Consider the following 17,580-nt stretch of genomic DNA (forward strand, 5'->3'; position numbering starts at 1 on the left):
CTGTCTCTACAAATGTTATTAAATAAATCTCTAACTTAATAATTTATAGTTTATAAAATAATATTATAAGTTACTATTTTTAAATGAATTTACAAGTAATAATCATATGCGGCTTTTTACGAGTTTCTTTACGATTAATTGTTCTTTATAAAAGAAAGTTTAAGGGACAAAATGATTATTATTGATTTACTCTTGTCATGGTACCAAATCAGTTTTGTCTTTATTATGTAATGTTTTTAATGAACTCGTAATTTATCAAATTTGATCAGATTAAATAATAAATTATAATTTAAAATTTGAACCCAATCAAATATTAGAATCGGATGAGAAATACATCAAACACTTATTTGAACCCCTAACTCTAATTATATCGTTCATTTATTTTTCTCTTTTCTCTTACACTTGTTTTGTTTGAAGGAGAAAAAAAAATGGAAGGAGAGAATCCAAATTCAATTTTGAAGGACTTAAGATACTTTCTTCAAATTGTTTACATGTTGTGACAATATTTTAAAAATGAAATGAAATATTTCTTTATATTTATCTGTCTCTTCTCCTTTCCAAAACCCTCCCTCCAAATTCCAATATCACACTTTAAGTCTAATTTATTTGTTCGTATATCTATATTGAATTTTGTTTTCAGAATAATTCGATACTGAAAAGAAGATACGAGTACTGATATTCATGGTGAAAACTATGTCCTCCGAAAACAATTAAATTTGAAAGTACTTGTTGTCATAGAAAAGTTGAAGTTGAGGTTAATTTGGACCGAGATGGATGCCAACTGCCAAAAGCAGTATCGCTATAATACATTCCACACATTCAGCAAACATTGAAACCGCTTTCCCTTTCTTCATACACACACAACACAATCAGCGCCATCAATCAAAACACCCTCCAAATCCAATCACCATCATCGGATTCCCTAATTTCTTTCATCCAACCATCCAAATCTTGACACTTAATCACTCTCCACAGACTCAACTCGCATACGATTTCACCCCTCTTTTCATTCTTCCACACTTTTGCCACTTGCCTTGCTTCACCCAAACCAAAACCAAAACACAGAGACCAGTTACTACTGATGCTTAGACAAAACGGAACAATCATGGACATGATACCTGGGAAGATCAGAAAACGAGGGTGTTCCTCACCAGCATCATCTTCATCTTCCGTGATTCACAACTACAGATTCAAAAGAGCTATTCTAGTAGGTAAAAGAGGCGGATCAAGTACACCCGTGCCTACGTGGAAACTCCTGAGCTCGAGATCTCCAGCGTCGGCGATGCGGTTACTTGAATCGCCGAAATATCCACCATCGCAAGCGGGTAGTAAAGTGAGACAAGCTCCGGTGTCGGCGAGGAAACTGGCGGCGACGCTTTGGGAAATGAACGAGATTCCTTCGCCCAGTGTTAAGGAAATGCGTGATCACACGAAGATGAAAAAGGAGATTAGGGTTTCAAATGCAAAGTCTATTCGTTCTGGCTCTTTTCCTCCTCATTTGTCCGATCCATCACATAGTCCTCCCTCAGAGGTTTAATTTTATTTTTATCTATTGAAATTCAAATTAATTTTTTTTCTTCCAATTATTTATTCACTTATCTGTCATAGTGATTAATGAACCTAAATGTGTTGGGAATTAACGAGCTCAAATTGTTAATGAGCTAGGTCGAATTGATCGGGAGTACTGAGTTACGGAGTTTGAACCCTGATTAGTTAGACTTTATTTATGTCCGGAGAACTATAGGAACCAATGATTAAAACAAAAAGAATGTGTTGTGAATTAATTAATTATTAAATAATAAAATGTGGAATATTCTGAGTCCAGATCACGTGTTAGTCTGGAATTTTGCCTTCACTGACAAGCAATAATGGTGAGATTTTTTAATTATATTATTAGTTATGATGTGTGTATGTTTTCTTACAAAGTACTGTTAATTTTTATTTATTGTAGAGAATGGATCGATCTGGAACTGGTAGTCGTCATAGAAGAACACCGGCTAATTCTCATAGGCAGAGGCACACAGAACACCGTCTTGGCCCTTTGGATTCTCATAGCAATGCCAGTGTTATGGAGGTATATCATATCATACGATGATTTTTATGACGAGACAATTTTGAATATGTGGATGATTTTCTCTATTTGTCGCTGGAGTAACCAACTTATACATGCAAGTAGAGAATTGAATATTGATAATTTCGTTAAAGATTTTCTCATTGGGAATTGACCATCATGTAAAGTTTGTGCCCATTTCTCACTTCATTAACATCAAATAGGTGGATCCTATCCTGATTTGTCAATGTATATGAAAGGAGAGAAAAACATAATTTTGACATGACAAGAACATGAGAGGATCCATCCTGACTGAGAAGCTAATTTACCCGTGTAGAAGCACGAGTCTTAAAAAAATCACGAAACCCATGTAAAAATTTGCAGAAGAATTGGAACGATGTTTGAGCGAGAAAGTAAATAATCAGGAGTTTGACATGTGTTTACTTTAGGTTATTGTTTTATAGATGGATAAATAGAAATAGACGAAAATACAATGTGGGTGCCAATTGCTGAGAATTTATATGCATAAAGTCCATTGTTGATATGCCCTTACCATTCATTATATTTTTAATACATCTAGTAGAAGTTCGATGGTGTTGCTGACAGATTAGTTTGATTTCTTCATGAGTGTAAATAGAAGATTAACTGAAACAGATTATGACATGCTAATGTGTTCTATATTCATATCAGAATGGCTAGACTGCATATCAAATTTATTTTACATTTTTTTGTTGCTTTGAATGGAGGATTTGATTTAGTTATTTATTGGTTTTATGACATGCTTGCATAATGCCCTCTTAACTTTTTGATAAATTAAAATGTCTCTAAAATAACATATGTCGTGCATATCTTCTTAATATAGTTGCATCTTGGTTTTCTTGCAGATCGAAACCAGATCTCGAGCACAGACCCCTGCCTCATCCACTGTGGGAGTTAAACCACGTTTGAAAGACGTCAGTAACGCATTAACAACATCAAAAGAGCTAATTAAAATTATAAACCGCATGTGGAGTCATGAAGACCGGCCTTCTTCTAGTATGTCTCTTATCTCAGCTCTACATACCGAGCTCGAGCGGGCTCGCCTACAGGTAAATCAGCATATCCAAGAACAACGGTCGGATCAGAACGAAATAAATTATTTGATGAAGTGTTTTGCTGAAGAAAAAGCTGCTTGGAAAAGCAAAGAGCGAGAAATTATCGAGGCTGCAGTTGAATCTGTTGCAGGAGAACTTGACATGGAGCGGAAACTCAGGAGACGGTTGGAAAGCTTGAACAAGAAGCTGGGGAGAGAATTGGCTGAGACCAAAGCATCCCTTATTAAGGTGGTGAAAGAACTTGAAACTGAGAAGAGAGCTAGAGAAATTATCGAACAAGTGTGTGATGAGTTATCCAGAGACGTTGACGAGGATAAATCTGAGGTAGAGGTACAAAGGAGAGTGTCAACAAAAGCTTGTCAAGAGATAGAGAAAGAAAAAGAAATGATGCAGTTAACAAATATGTTACACGAGGAGAGGGCTCAAAAGAAACTCTCCGAGGCAAAATATCAGCACGAGGAAAAGAATGCTGCTGTTGATATGCTCAGGAATCAGCTTGAAGCTTTTCTAGGAAGCAAACAAGTTAGAGAAAAAGGACGGAGTTCCACCCACTTGAATGAGGAAGAAATCGCTGCGTATCTTGGCAGAAGCAGATTAAGCTCCCACCCTACTGAAGATCAAGAAGATGATGGAGGAGAGGTTGACAACGGACTGGAGTGTGAAGAGGAATCTGGTGAAAGTGACCTACATTCTATAGAATTAAATATGGACAACAACAACAAAAGCTATAAGTGGACCCACCCTTCCGAACGCAGGTTCGACACAAGAAAATATCCAATTGAGGGAGAAACGAAAGGTAGGAGGTCTATCTCCGGGAGAGATTCAAGGATAAGCACATCTCTGCAAAGGAGTATATCAGATGGAGTGGAATGGGGAATCCAAGGTGGTGAGAAGCTCCAAAATTCAGGAGAAGGAATAGATTGGGAAAACTTTTATGAATTGGAGAAGCAAGGTCAAGGAAAAAGTTACGCTGATGAAATACAAGGCTATAAATCAGTGAAAAATTTAAAGGATCAGATATTGGCTGGTTCTAAGCTTGGATCTTCTAGAGGTTATGCTAGTCCAACTAGACAATTTTCACAACCTTGGCCGTCACGAGATCCAACAAATACCTTCCAAAAGGGACCTGCTACAATGCAGGGAAATGGTCAAAAATCAAGGTTAGGGGAAGCCAGGGGTGAGGCCCAGACTGTAAGGAAGTCTAAAAAGTAAGAAATGTTTGGATTAGCGGTGAGTTTGGTGGAATCACGTTTCACTCCTGTGACTTTGGCAAATACTACACTTTGGAACTTAAACAAAATCACATTACCATTGTAATTTAGTCAGACTCACCCATTGCTATCATGATGGTTGGTACAAATATCACAGTCCTTACTAGCCTGCTAGGAGAAATTGAAAGAAGCTTTTCTCCATTTCAAGTTTTTTATTTTGTTGATAGTCATGTATGCCAACGTTGCAGCACTCGCTGCTTAATCTTTCATTTGACCAATACGTATGTATGGTCTTGTTTGTAGAGTTCAGAATCTGTGTTATAAGTATAACCGGCGAGTTTTTACTTTTTTCTCCTGTAACATAAGCTGATGTTTATTAGGAAAGTTTTTTTTTTTTTTTGTTGTTGTTGAAAAACTAGTTGTCTCCCGCAATGTGCTTCAATGAGTGAGGGGATCAATTGGTTTGATTCAGACACTTTCACTAATCAGTAGGAAAAATGAGGTAAAAATATTCAAGTACAGGGTTGGAGCATGATTCTAAAATTTAACATGAAACATGATTGAGTCAAGATAAAATTTTGATACACATTATTTCATGTTTTATTATTATTATTTTTATAAACCCATCAGAAAAAAAATATAATTAGATCCAAAATATAATCAACTCATATGTATGGTCCCTTACAATTTGAGCGGTGAAATATTATATTTTAATGCATTATTAAAAGTGTTATATTTTGCAAGAAATAATAATTATTTTTACCTTCTCAATCAATTATAACAATAAATTATTAGAAGTGTTCTATTTTGATCATGACTGTGTCTAAATTCACACATAAGAATGGACATTTAAATTTTTTTTACATCAATCCATTATTTTAGTACACAATAATTTTGAACAAATTTATTAATTAATTTATTTAAAATTCTCATAATCTTTTAAAAAATTCCACAGATTAAATTAATTTGATTTATTTAAACTCTAACTTAATAATTTTTTTAGAAATTCATTATTAAACCCTGATTCCACATCTTACAATTCCCTCCTTCCAAACACCCTGGAAGGGTGTTTTATGTAAAAAAACTGAGTGATAATTTGAACGTTGTCAAGCTCCGCCGTCGTTCCCTTTCACTCACAGACACTCCTCCGCCGTCGTTCCACCGTGGCCCACCGTCAACTATTTTTTCAAACAAAAAATTTACATTTGTTTGTAGTTTTTTTCACTTTTCCATGCGTTCTTCTATTCACCAACATTGTTCCTCTCCTCGTTCAACTGCAACCATAGCAACCCTTCTCAAAGCTTGCAAAAGAATCCAACATCTTCAACAAGTTCACGCTTCCATCATCCAAAGAGGCCTTGATCAAGATCAATTCCTCATTTCCCAATTCATTTCACACGGCAACACCATTTCCACTTCCACTCTCTCATATTCCACCACCATCTTCGACCGCGTTCTCAATCCCTCTACCTTCCTTTGGAACACTCTCATTAGAACCCATTGTCAAAATAGTTTATTTAAAGATACACTTTTGGGTTTTGTTCGTATGAAAGCGGAGGGTGCTATTCCTGATAGTTACACTTACCCTTCTGTGATTAAAGCGTGTTCTGCAACGTGTAAGGTTTTCGAAGGAAAATCGGTTCACGGGTCGGTTTTGAAGTGTGGTTTGGAAGAGGATGTGTTTGTAGGGACTAGTTTGATTGATATGTATGGTAAATGTGGTGAGATTGATTATGCCCGTAAGGTGTTTGATGGTTTGTCTGAGAGAAATGTGGTTTCTTGGACTGCTATGGTTGTTGGATATGTTGTTGTTGGGGATGTTGTGGAGGCGAATAAGGTGTTTGATGAAATGCCGCTGAGGAATGTGGCTTCGTGGAATGCAATGATGAGGGGTTTTGTTAAGGTTGGAGATTTGAGTAGTGCTAGGCGTGTGTTTGATTCTATGCCTGAAAAGAATGTAGTTTCGTTCACGACCATGATTGATGGGTATGCTAAGGCTGGTGATATGGCATCATCGAGGTTCATGTTTGAACAAGCTGTGGAAAAGGATATTGTTGCTTGGTCTGCTTTGATATCGGGGTATGTCCAAAATGGTCAGCCTAGTGAGGCGTTGAAGGTCTTTCTTGAGATGGAATCAATGAATGTGAAACCTGATGAGTTCATATTGGTTGGTGTGATGTCGGCTGCATCTCAGTTGGGTCATTTAGAATTGGCTCAATGGGTGAATTCATATGTAGGCAACAGCTCTATTGATTTTCATCAAGACCATTTGATTGCAGCACTTGTAGATATGAATGCAAAGTGTGGAAACATGGAGAGGTCATTGAAATTGTTCGGAGAAATGCGGAAGAAAGATTTAGTTTCGTATTGTTCGATGATTCAGGGGTTGTCAATTCACGGGCATGGGGAAGATGCGGTGAATCTATTTAATAGGATGCTGATGGAAGGGCTAATTCCAGATGAGGCGGCCTTCACGATTGTCCTGACAGCTTGTAGTCATTCCGGGCTCATTGATGAGGGTTGGAACTACTTCAACTCCATGAAGGAAAATCACGGCATTAGTCCTACACCTGATCACTTTGCTTGTATGGTTGATCTTCTAAGCCGATCAGGGCAATTAAGGGATGCTTATGAACTTATAGAATCAATGCCTGTGGAGCCTAATGCTGGTGCCTGGGGTGCACTTTTGGGGGCATGTAAACTTCAAGGTGATGCAGAGTTAGGAGAAACTGTTGCTAACCGACTTTTTGAACTTGAGCCTCAAAATGCTGCTAATTACGTGCTGTTGTCGAACATCTATGCCGCGGCAGATCGATGGAAAGATGTTTCGCTTGTGAGAAGTAAAATGAAGGAAAGAAGAGTGCAGAAGATACCTGGTCGCAGTAAAATTTAGTCCAATGCTGAGTTATTTTGGTTCCATATATGAAGTTCTGAATGTACAGAACATGGAAAGTGGTTTGAATTCTTGTTCAGTTGATCTGGAAGCTTAGCAGTTAATCCATGGTTATATAATTGCAAGCGAGTTGATGGTATATAAGTTTATTCCCGTCTTTCACTAATTGTCACATATCAATCAAGGTTTACAGTGTTCCATATTATTTTTTTCCTAAAATATCCTGATCATATTTTATACGAGAAGTGAAATTTCCAAATTTTTGCCGCCATTATTATAAACATTACTGGATGCAAACTCAAGTATCAATTTACTGGTATTCATGCTAGGAAGGAAGTGGGCTATCAAAGTAAGACATAGCAAAGCAACAGCTGCATGAAAAGCAGCTAAAAATTTGTCAATATCTATGGAAGGGAGAAAAACTTAATTTTTACATGACTTGAGCATGAGAGGATCCATTCTCATTGAAGTTAATTTATGCTTTCCTTTTTGTTACTTTGGATTGAGGTTTTAACTACTGTTGTTTTTGGGTGTTGAACCTATCCTGCCTTCACAAGATACCCTGTCATGTATAACATTATTTGTTCACGACTTAGTTGTTTATAGTTTTCCAATATTTCTTGGAAAATAGGATTTAGGAGCTTCTTGTATTTTACAATGAACATGCTGAAACAGATTGTAACATGTCAATGGGTCCTCTTTTTCTATCAGAATGGCCAAATATCAAAGTTAATCTGTACACTTTTTTGTGGCTTAGAATGGAAGCTTTGATTTAGTTATTTATTGCTTTTATGACATGGTTACACAATGCCAACTTAACAGCATATCAAATATTTTCATTTTTATTAATTATTATAAACAAATACTTTTAAAAAGTGAAGTTCAAAATAAGTAGCTCAAGCTCAGTTTGTGACATGTAACTCTTGCATATCTTAAGCATTCTGTTGTTATCATCTCCTTCTGATATCCTATTTCTGTCTTTTCTGCTCTGACAGCCCAGATTTATATGGTGACAATAACACCAGACTCTTCAATGATCGGAAGTGAGTTCCCTATTCGATCACCCCATTTTGTTCTTTCTTTTAATTGTTCTCTACGTTTCTCATTCATTTCATAAAGTTGTTTATTTACATTGACAGAGTGATGCACATCAAGCAACTGGGTGTTATAACCTCCCTTACTCTGAGAGCAAGCATCTTCCGACTTTCTAACTATGGTTCTTCTCAATAGGATATAAGCATCCTGGTGTGGAAGGAAGGTACACATTTTCTATCCTTTTATGTTATTGTCTTTTGTTATTGGACATTAAGGAAAGGAAATATGCCCCACACCTAATAATCACAAAAGTTATATCAATGAAATTGTTCTCTATAGGGGTGCATACACGCACCATTTAATTGTAATATTTTTTTTTTTGGTCGTAGAAGAGATGCTAAATTCCACCATAATTAACTCACATAACTGCAAGGTTCCGGGTTTGAACCCTGGACAAGACGTCAAACCTGACAATATCGACGTTTGCAAGTTGAGCTAGGACTTAAGGACATTTAATTGTAATATTTTAATATACTGAAGATCTGGATTAAATAAAATAAACCCAAGGAGATAATATCTTCGGATATTGCAACACCCTCCTCAAGTTGGCTGATAGATATTTATCATGCCAAACATGTTTATCAAATGCTCAAAGACGGGTCTTGCCAAACTCTTGGTCAGGATATCAATTGTTTATTGATTAGAAGTCACAAATGATAGACAAATAATTTCAACATCTAATTTCTCATTTATGAAGTAGCGGTCAATGTGTTTTGTCCAATCATGTTGAACATGGTTGCGAACTATGCTAAATTGCTAATGATTGTTTTTTTATCAGAGTATAATTTCAATGGAAACTCTATTGTCATCTTTAAATTCCTCCAAGACTGTAAATCCACAATCCTTTTACGAATTCCTTGAGCCATTTGCTCGAAATTCAGCATATGCACTACTTCTTGCTACAATTCTTTGTTTTACTTCTCCTTCTCCATGTCACAAGGTCTCCTGACACATATGTACAATACCTCGTCTGTGACTGTCCCTGCCCAGTCTGAATCCATATAGAAACATTCCTTTCACTAGTCTTGTTAACAAATAAGCATTTTTAGGATTGGTCTTCAAGTATCTCAAAATTCTATAGACCACCTTAAGATGCTCCTCATATAGAGAGTGCATAAATTGACTTACGACACTTACTAAGAAAATGATGTCAGGTCTAGTATGAGGCAAGTAAATTAGCTTGTCAACCAACCTTCGATATCTCCCAATATCAATAGAAACACTCCATTTCTCCCCAAAGTTTCACATTATGATCCATGGGGATTGTGGGTGTCAATTGGCTACAATCACTCATCCCAGTTTCCTCCAAGAGATCTATAATGTATTTTTTTTTTGTTGTGAAACCATACTTCCCTTCTTTGATCAGGCAATCTTCATTTTGTAATCGCAAGACTCCTAAATCCTTAATTTCAAACTTTGCAGTTGGTTCTTTTTGTAGTCTTCCCATTTCAAGTATATCATCTCCAGTAAGAACAATATCTTCAACACAGACAATTAGGACAGCAATCTTTCCTTTAGGGGAGAGTTTTGTGAACAAGGTGTGATCGAATTGTCCTTGAATATAACTTTGTTTCGTGATATAGATTGAGTGAACTTTTCGAACCATGCTTTGGAGATTGCTTGACGCCACAAGGAGACTTCTTGAATTTACACACATTTGATCCAAATTTGTCTTCAAAACTAGAACATCCATGGTGACAAATGTTTATTTTTATTTTTGGATCAAAACACTTATATCTCTTATGAGTTAGTGAGTATCCAACAAAATCACATTTTATAGCACGTGGTTCTAGATTGCAAGATTATTTTGCTAATGAACAAAAACAGTGCAACAAAATATTTTAAATTCAAATCAACTGAAACACAAACAATAGGAAAACATTCTTTGAAAATATGGAGTGGTGTTTGAAAATTTAAATTTTGGATGACATCATTTGAGAAAAATAAAGCTCTAGCCACCTAAAGGATATAATGAGAACGAAATAAGTTAGTTTGACAATTTTTGTGTGGACTAATATGCCAACATACAATAGAACCTTTTTGTGTAATGGCTGAAAAAGGACCATCTGCAATTTCTAATTTTTGGTTACCTCACATAGACTATAGAACGAAAGAAGGGTTGAGATTTACTTGTTATGTGATCAGTTGCACTTGAATTTACTATCCTGGTATGGTTGGGATTGACATTAAGTGGGGCAGTATGTAAGTGATTGCCTTTCTGGGATATAGAACAGGAAGGAGTTTGAGATTCATAGAGTCTGTTGTACAATTTGTCTAGTTGTTCCTTAGTGAATGGAAACTGGTTTGAGGACAATTGTCGTTGTTGATCAAAATTACTAGCTTGAAGTGCATGACCCTCACTTCCACCTTTCTTCTTCCAATTTGGGGACTTGCCATGGAGAGTCTCCTACATGTCTCACATATATGCCACACACTCTTGCAGTGATCAACAAAAGTTTGTCAGATTTCTTTCCATCTCTGTTCTCTTCATTGAAGTTTCTATTAGCAAAAGTTGATCCTTCAACTTCTAAAACTTGAGCTGACTTACCCATTATGATTCGTTGTTGTGCCTTGTTTATCCTTACTCAAAAAGTTTCATGAATAGTTGGTAAGATGTCTCTTACCCAAATTATGCCTCTCACTTCTTCAAGTTTCTTATTTAGCCCAACAAACAACGTTGAGACGGTTGATCATTTTCTTGTCTTTTAATAAGTAAAACACTATCTTAGCACACCTCCAACTGTCATCGTAACAGATAACAGAGTTCTAATTCCTGCCATAGTGTCATCATCATCTCATTATAATAAGTGGTCACATCATTGTCACCTTGTTTAGCATGCCATAAGCTTGACTCAAGGCCAAAATTTTCGGAGGAGTTTCAAATGACCGAGTATGTAGCTCTGACAGCTTCCCAGACTTCTTGTGCAGCTGGTTAGAACATTAAGGGCTCTCCAATTGTCGGTTCCATAGAGTTAATTAACCATACAATTATTAGAGAATTTTCAGACTTCCATTGCTTAAAAGCAAGGTCTCCTTATGCGGGTTTTGCCATGTCCCCCGTGAGAAACCCAAACTTTCATTTGCCTTCCAATAGTTTGGGCCCATTTTGTATAATTTTTCCTATTCAACCATGGAACATTGACTTTGGAAGAATTTATAAAGAAAGATAAACTCAATCCTAAATTAGGAACAAATCATAATAATAATGAGAGATATTCTAAGATATCTTTATGATTATAAATTGATCATAGGAAATAACTCGAGATACTCTAATATAATATAAAAGATATTATAAGATATTTTCTAATATTCTAACACTTCTCCTCAATCTAAAGTTTACTAAGCTTTAGCTTGTTACATGAAAACACTATTTTGCTCTGCAAAATAATAAAAAAGGATGGAGAGGCAACTTAGGGATGTTCATGTAAGTGAAGTCGTAGAGATTTGCTATAAATATAGTATAGCTAGATAGCTGGAATGATCATCAACATGAGATAAATTCATGGCAAACAATTGAACAAAGCAAGGTTCGTTATTCTAAAAACTACATTTAGAAGCTTAAAACTAATAATACTGGAGACCCAAAATATTTTAACTTGAATCTACTTCAAGGAGAGAGAGAGAGACGTGCTTTAGGGAGAGAGAAGCGAGACTAGTTAACTAGACTTTTTAAAAAAAATCAGTTTGAAACACTTTCAAACCATTTTGTAATCTAAATCATAGACTAATTTTCTTCACTGAAACATCAAAAAACTAAACCCTAGCCCCAAAATTCAAAATCGTTGAACCCTAGTCCCAAACCAATTTGTCCTTTGCTCTCCTCCTCCTACTCTCACCGGCGACGGTGCAACATCTCCGTCGTCATCTCTGACATTGTAATCATTCGCATTTCCCCTCCTCGTCTCCGTCGCAACTTTGTCATCGCATATCAACCTCTCTACCATCGTAAGTGTCGCGCGCCGCTTTTGTTTTACTCGCTATTCTCGTTTCTGTTTCATTTTTCATTTTCGTGAATTGCATATCAAACAAAGTTTCATTTATTGTTCATTCTCCATTTTGGTGAGGTAGGGTTTTCATTTTTTTTCTGATTTAGGGTTTTTCCTTCTAATTTGATGTTGTGTTTATTTTTTTTATCATTTTCAATTTTTAAATGCTTTGGTTGCATATCTTGTGTTTTCTAAGATTGGATTTGTTTTACTGCTCTTCATATATTGAAGGTAAGAAAACTGTTGTTTTACTTGGATTGGTTTCACTCATCTTCAAATGATGTGTAGGTTGAATGAATCTAAGGAAAAATGGTGTTGATTTTTGAGGAAAAATGATTTTGTCGAAGACCCAAAATAGCAGTACTAGTCATATCTTCAAGGATATTGCCATCTATCTCTTTGGCATAAAAATTGAAGCACAGAACTGGAGCAGTTGTTCTCTTTGCAGTTTGAGGGGTTACATTTAAAACCAAAAGGTTATAGTGGTCAGCTAACATATCCAAAGTTGTTAATCTCGCCACAAGCTACGTTCATTGGTACTCTTGATTTGACAGGATGCTTGCATATTTTTAAGCTGCACAAAGAAGGCTTTACACTATCCCAGTCCTTCTGATTTTGGATTGTCAGATGACTTGCGTCATTGAAGATAAAGTTAAACAATTTCACCTTTCTAAGTTGCTCTGGTTTCTTGTTTCATTTTCTGAGAAATCTGTCCCTGAAATGTATGGTACTCTGATTAGGAAGAGAAATTATCAGGCTGCTCTGGACTTTGCCGATAGTCATAGATTGGATAAAGATGAAGTTCTGAAGTCACAGTGGTTGAATTCTAGCCAAGGAGTAAATGAAATTAATAGATTTGTGTCAAATATTAAGGATACAAATTTCGTACTTTCTGAATGTGTTAATAGAATTGGACCAACAGAAGATGCTGTGAAGGCTTTATTAGAATATGTGATTGTAATAGCAGTACTAGTCATATATTCGCCACTTAATATTACAGATTACTGTTTAAAATACTAGGTATTTAAATGAAGGATTTTTAGCAACTTTCCAGTCTTCACATAAGAAAGTTTCTCTGTGCCACTTTGATTCCAAAGCTGAATATTTGAGTCTTATTGGATTGATTTCTTTGTATTCATTGCTATGTTTAATGAAAGAGTTTATGCTATGATTTTACAGGAGATGATTAAGGGTTCTGCACTTTGTGATCTCCCATGACTTTTCCTTCCTCGTATGGGATTCATGCTGGCTACATTCTCGAGAAATTTATAGCAAATTTGCGCCACCATTTAAATTCGAAGGTTAGTCTCAAATGTGAGGTGCTTCAAACAAACAATATCAAAGCTGAGGAAACATTGTGAAAGGATATAAACTGATGTTTCAGTCTTATATTGACTAACTTGGTGAGGAAACAAAATTCATATTAATATTAAGGACAAGTAGTAGAAAGAGATAGATATAACCTGGTTATTTTCTTTTGAATGCTACACAAGCTTGGAATTTTACTGTTCTTAATTTTACTTTGGGAAATACATGGCTTCCTGATCTAGATATACCTTACACTGAAGGATTATTGAAATAGATATAGGTAAGTAGAAGTTTATGTTTGAAAATGTATAATTTTGGTTCATTTTGTTTTTGTTAGATGTGATGTTAGATACTATATGATTTTTTATTTTAAAGGAAAACCATCCAAAAAGGATGACAATCTTAAATGCTTAATGATAATTTAGGTCTTGATATGTATGTTTGTACAAGTTTTTAGAAACAATATATTGCAATGTAATTAGGTTTGTTCCACAGTTATTGTGAAATTTAAGTGCAGTCTTTATTTTACTTCAACGGTGTGTGTGAAGTTGCAATATGTCTCTATAAGTGAAAGACACTTGACATAAAGATATAGCGATTGGTACATACAAGTATGAAAAAGGGGTGCTCAAATAAGTGTGTGATCCTCTACACCGTACAACAATTGCTACACCGGACAACAATCATAGAGGACTCAGGTCTTACCTAGAAGGGGTTAGTCTGAAAATGATAGAAATATTTATTTGTAGAGACTAAAACGTCTGTATTTATAGAGGTAAAAAACATGTTTAAAGTTAAACCTTTATAATTTTGAGTAAAGTCAGTTTGGTCTTTGAATCTATCCAATATGTCACTATAGTATTAGTTCTTGAATTTATCAAAATTATGAAATTATCCTCAAATGTGTTTTTTGTTAGTTAGATTAGTCATCTCCTTTAAAAAAGTTAGATTAGTCTTCAATTCAAATGTGTCTTTTGTTAATTAATTTGATTCTCAAAGGTATTTCATGGTAGTATTTTTTTTCTAATAAATTTATTTAATCACTTTGATCCATGAAATTACAAACAAAAGATATATACTTAAAAGATATTTTTTTCCTTTGCGTTACATTCAGAAATTAGTTTGATGCAAAATCAATGTTTACTCTTTATTTTATTTATAAATAAAATAAAAAGTTTAATAATACAAAGTAAAATAATGGAAAATGAGAAAAATATAACAAAAAATGTGATGACATTTCTAACAAAGGAAGCTTTTTGCATCTTATGGCTGCTGACCTGCTGTCAAATAACAGACTTAAAAGGTGCATCTGATGCAGGAATTCATTTATCTCCTTGAAGAAAAGCCTTAATTGAAAATTTACTTGCTTGTTTACTCAATCAACATATATTCAACTGCATCTCTATATTTTTTTACTAATTTCAATTTTAATTTAAATATTATCGTTTTTTAAATAAATAAAAAGAAAGAAAATCTTCTATTTTGTTTCCCTTTTATTTCTTCTACACCTTAGTGATGCCTTCTGTTTTGATATTTTTTTTTCCATGTTATTTCTGATTTTGACATGTATTTTTTTGTTTTTATACCTTCTGCTTTCATTGATTTTTTTCCTTTGCAAATCTGCTATCTGAAGGAGTAAAGAAGCAAAATTTTGTTGCCATGTATTACTTTAGGAAGTTTGCTTGGAAGTCAAATTTATATCTTTGTTAAAAATCTTCCCTTAAGTAGTCCATATTGATTGTTACTTCTTTTCTATATTTATGATTGTTTACATTGGAGTAATAATCATTGCAATTTGAATGTTCTCAAGGGGACTTAATTCATGTCCTATAAAATCATTGCTCTCAATATAAAATTGTTTGGTTAGTTCTTTACTAGTGTCTTGAAATAACTTTTAACATGCATCTCTTGTCAATTTTTTTTTGTAGAACGTCAACCTGGATGGTCATGATAACATTATAGACTCTAAGGTGAAAGGGAGTTTTGATTCTATTCCTCCGTCTTTAGTTTCAAACAACGATGTGTTGCCGCCTAAGTGTAAAAATAGATCGGAAGTATGAAATCATTTTACCCCACAATAAGACAAAAAAAGATCAGCAAAATGCAATTATTGTGGTCGGCCGATCCAATACAGTAGTGGAACAAACACGATGCAAGCCCATTTGACAAGATGTGAAGATTATCCAGAAAATGTGGCGAATAGAGAGCATGAGTTAGCTTCATGTTCAATGGCAAGTAGAGAAGTTGTTAGTTCATCCCCTTTTTTCTCAAATCTGGCCAAGAAGTAAGTCAAGTTGACTTGATGAACATGTTTGTAGCCATGGAAATCCAGTTTCGACAAGTGGAACATCCATATTTTCATAAGTTTGCTAATCGTTTTCTACCAATGTTTAACTTTCCGTCACGCGCTACATTAGCATGTCATATTTAAAAGCAATTGGATTCAAAAAACAAGGTTGAATAATATTTTGTCACAACATTATTATCGAGTATGTCTCACCACCGACACTTGGACATCCACCAAAGACTTTAATTACATGTGTCTCAGAGCTCATTTCGTTGACAACTATTGAAAGTCGCATAAGAGGATTTTAAATTTTCTTCAAGTAACTAACTACACGAGAGAAATAATGGCCAAAACAGTTAAACAATGCTTGAATGGTTCAGAATTAGGTCGTGTGCTTTGTGTGACAGAGGATAAACATCTTTAAATGATGTTGGAGTTCCACATGTCAAACGATGGCTTCTAGCGCAAAATGGTCTAGTTTTGAACAAACAGTACCTTCACATGCGATGTTGTGCACACATATTAAATCTTATTGTGAAGAATGGAATGAGCTTAATGAATGATTCTATTTTGAGAATTCGTGGAGCTGTGAAGTATGTTATACGTTCCCCTTCGAGGTTTGATAGATTTAAGAAATGTATTGATCCTGAGTTAAATTATAAAGGTTATGTTGGATTAGATTGTAAGACTCGGTGGAACTCAACATACACAATGTTGAATGTTGCTTTGAAACATGAAAAGACATTTTCTTAGTTTGAATTCAAATACCAGAAATATGTTAATGAAGTGAGTAAGGAAAAATGTGTGCCTACACCTAAATATTGGGAGCATGTTACCTTAGTTTTTCCATTCCTGAAGTTATTTCATGAAGCTACACTACGCGCTTCAGGATCTTTTTATTTAACAAGCAACTTGTATATGTTTGAGGTTTTCGATGTCGAGATGAAAATTGCTTAAATGTGTAATAATGAAGATGAAAACGTCAAATCAATGGCTAAAAAGATGAAGGCAAAATACGAGAAATAGTGGGGAGATACTATGTGTATGAATATGTTGTTGTTGATTGCCATGGTTTTAGACTATCGACGAAAAGTAAAACTTGTGATATAGATTCATGTTTGAAGTCTATCAATTAGGAGTATTCTGGTAGGGTGGTGTCTCCTCTAAGTAATTATTTTAATTTGTCAGGTGTTTTTAATGAAGTTGGTGATCCTTATGATTGTTTTGAATTCTACAAACCAGACAAGTACAGTACACCAGAATCTGAATTAGGAGAGTACATAGATGAACATGTACTGGTTATACCTATATCCACTGTAGCCTCTGAATCTACTTTTAGTATTAGAGGAATAGTACTTGATCTTTATCGTAGCTTTTTGACATCGGTTACTTTGGAAGCTCTTATTTGTACCCAAGATTGGCTCGACGAAGCATCTTTATCATTTATTACTAGTGATGATCTTGAAAATATTGAGCAAATTGAGCAAGGTAAGATACATAAAGGTATATTTAACAATGTGTTATTACTTATTATATTATTACCTGGTACATAATGAAATGTCTTTGTTTTTATTTTGCAGAAATACTTTCTTCCCAAGATGTTGGTAGTTTTCGGCACCTGTATCATGCATTGCAAAACTATTTAAATTTTCAATT

At 34.9% G+C, this 17,580-nt stretch overlaps 3 protein-coding genes across 6 annotated transcripts; 2 read left to right on the plus strand and 1 right to left on the minus strand.

Moving 5' to 3' along the window:
* The first annotated feature begins 546 nt into the window (after nt 1-546).
* LOC101495425 (uncharacterized) lies at nt 547-4,752 on the plus strand. The gene is made up of 3 exons (XM_004494169.4): nt 547-1,531; nt 1,952-2,074; nt 2,935-4,752. The coding sequence occupies exons 1-3, from the start codon at nt 1,082-1,084 to the stop codon at nt 4,354-4,356; spliced, it is 1,995 nt and encodes a 664-aa protein (XP_004494226.1). The 5' UTR covers nt 547-1,081; the 3' UTR covers nt 4,357-4,752.
* A 599-nt stretch (nt 4,753-5,351) lies between these two features.
* Nucleotides 5,352-14,429, plus strand: LOC101495760 (putative pentatricopeptide repeat-containing protein At5g37570). 4 transcript variants are annotated; one of them, XM_012714223.3, is made up of 5 exons: nt 5,353-7,384; nt 8,244-8,291; nt 8,388-8,506; nt 12,618-13,349; nt 13,509-14,429. In XM_012714223.3, exon 1 carries the CDS (start codon nt 5,587-5,589, stop codon nt 7,246-7,248), a length of 1,662 nt encoding a protein of 553 aa, XP_012569677.1. In that variant the 5' UTR covers nt 5,353-5,586; the 3' UTR covers nt 7,249-7,384; nt 8,244-8,291; nt 8,388-8,506; nt 12,618-13,349; nt 13,509-14,429. The 4 variants fall into 4 exon arrangements, with proteins under 4 accessions (XP_073222796.1, XP_012569677.1, XP_012569678.1 ...); XM_012714224.3 differs by having other exon boundaries at nt 8,368-8,506; nt 12,618-13,510; XM_004494170.4 differs by having other exon boundaries at nt 12,618-13,510.
* Nucleotides 9,554-10,036, minus strand: LOC105851829 (uncharacterized). The gene has a single exon (XM_012714084.1). It carries the CDS (start codon nt 10,034-10,036, stop codon nt 9,554-9,556), a length of 483 nt encoding a protein of 160 aa, XP_012569538.1.
* Nucleotides 14,430-17,580: the final 3,151 nt, after the last annotated feature.

This window comes from Cicer arietinum, chromosome 3 (genome assembly GCF_000331145.2).
Source record: "Cicer arietinum cultivar CDC Frontier isolate Library 1 chromosome 3, Cicar.CDCFrontier_v2.0, whole genome shotgun sequence".
Lineage (NCBI taxonomy): Eukaryota > Viridiplantae > Streptophyta > Magnoliopsida > Fabales > Fabaceae > Cicer > Cicer arietinum.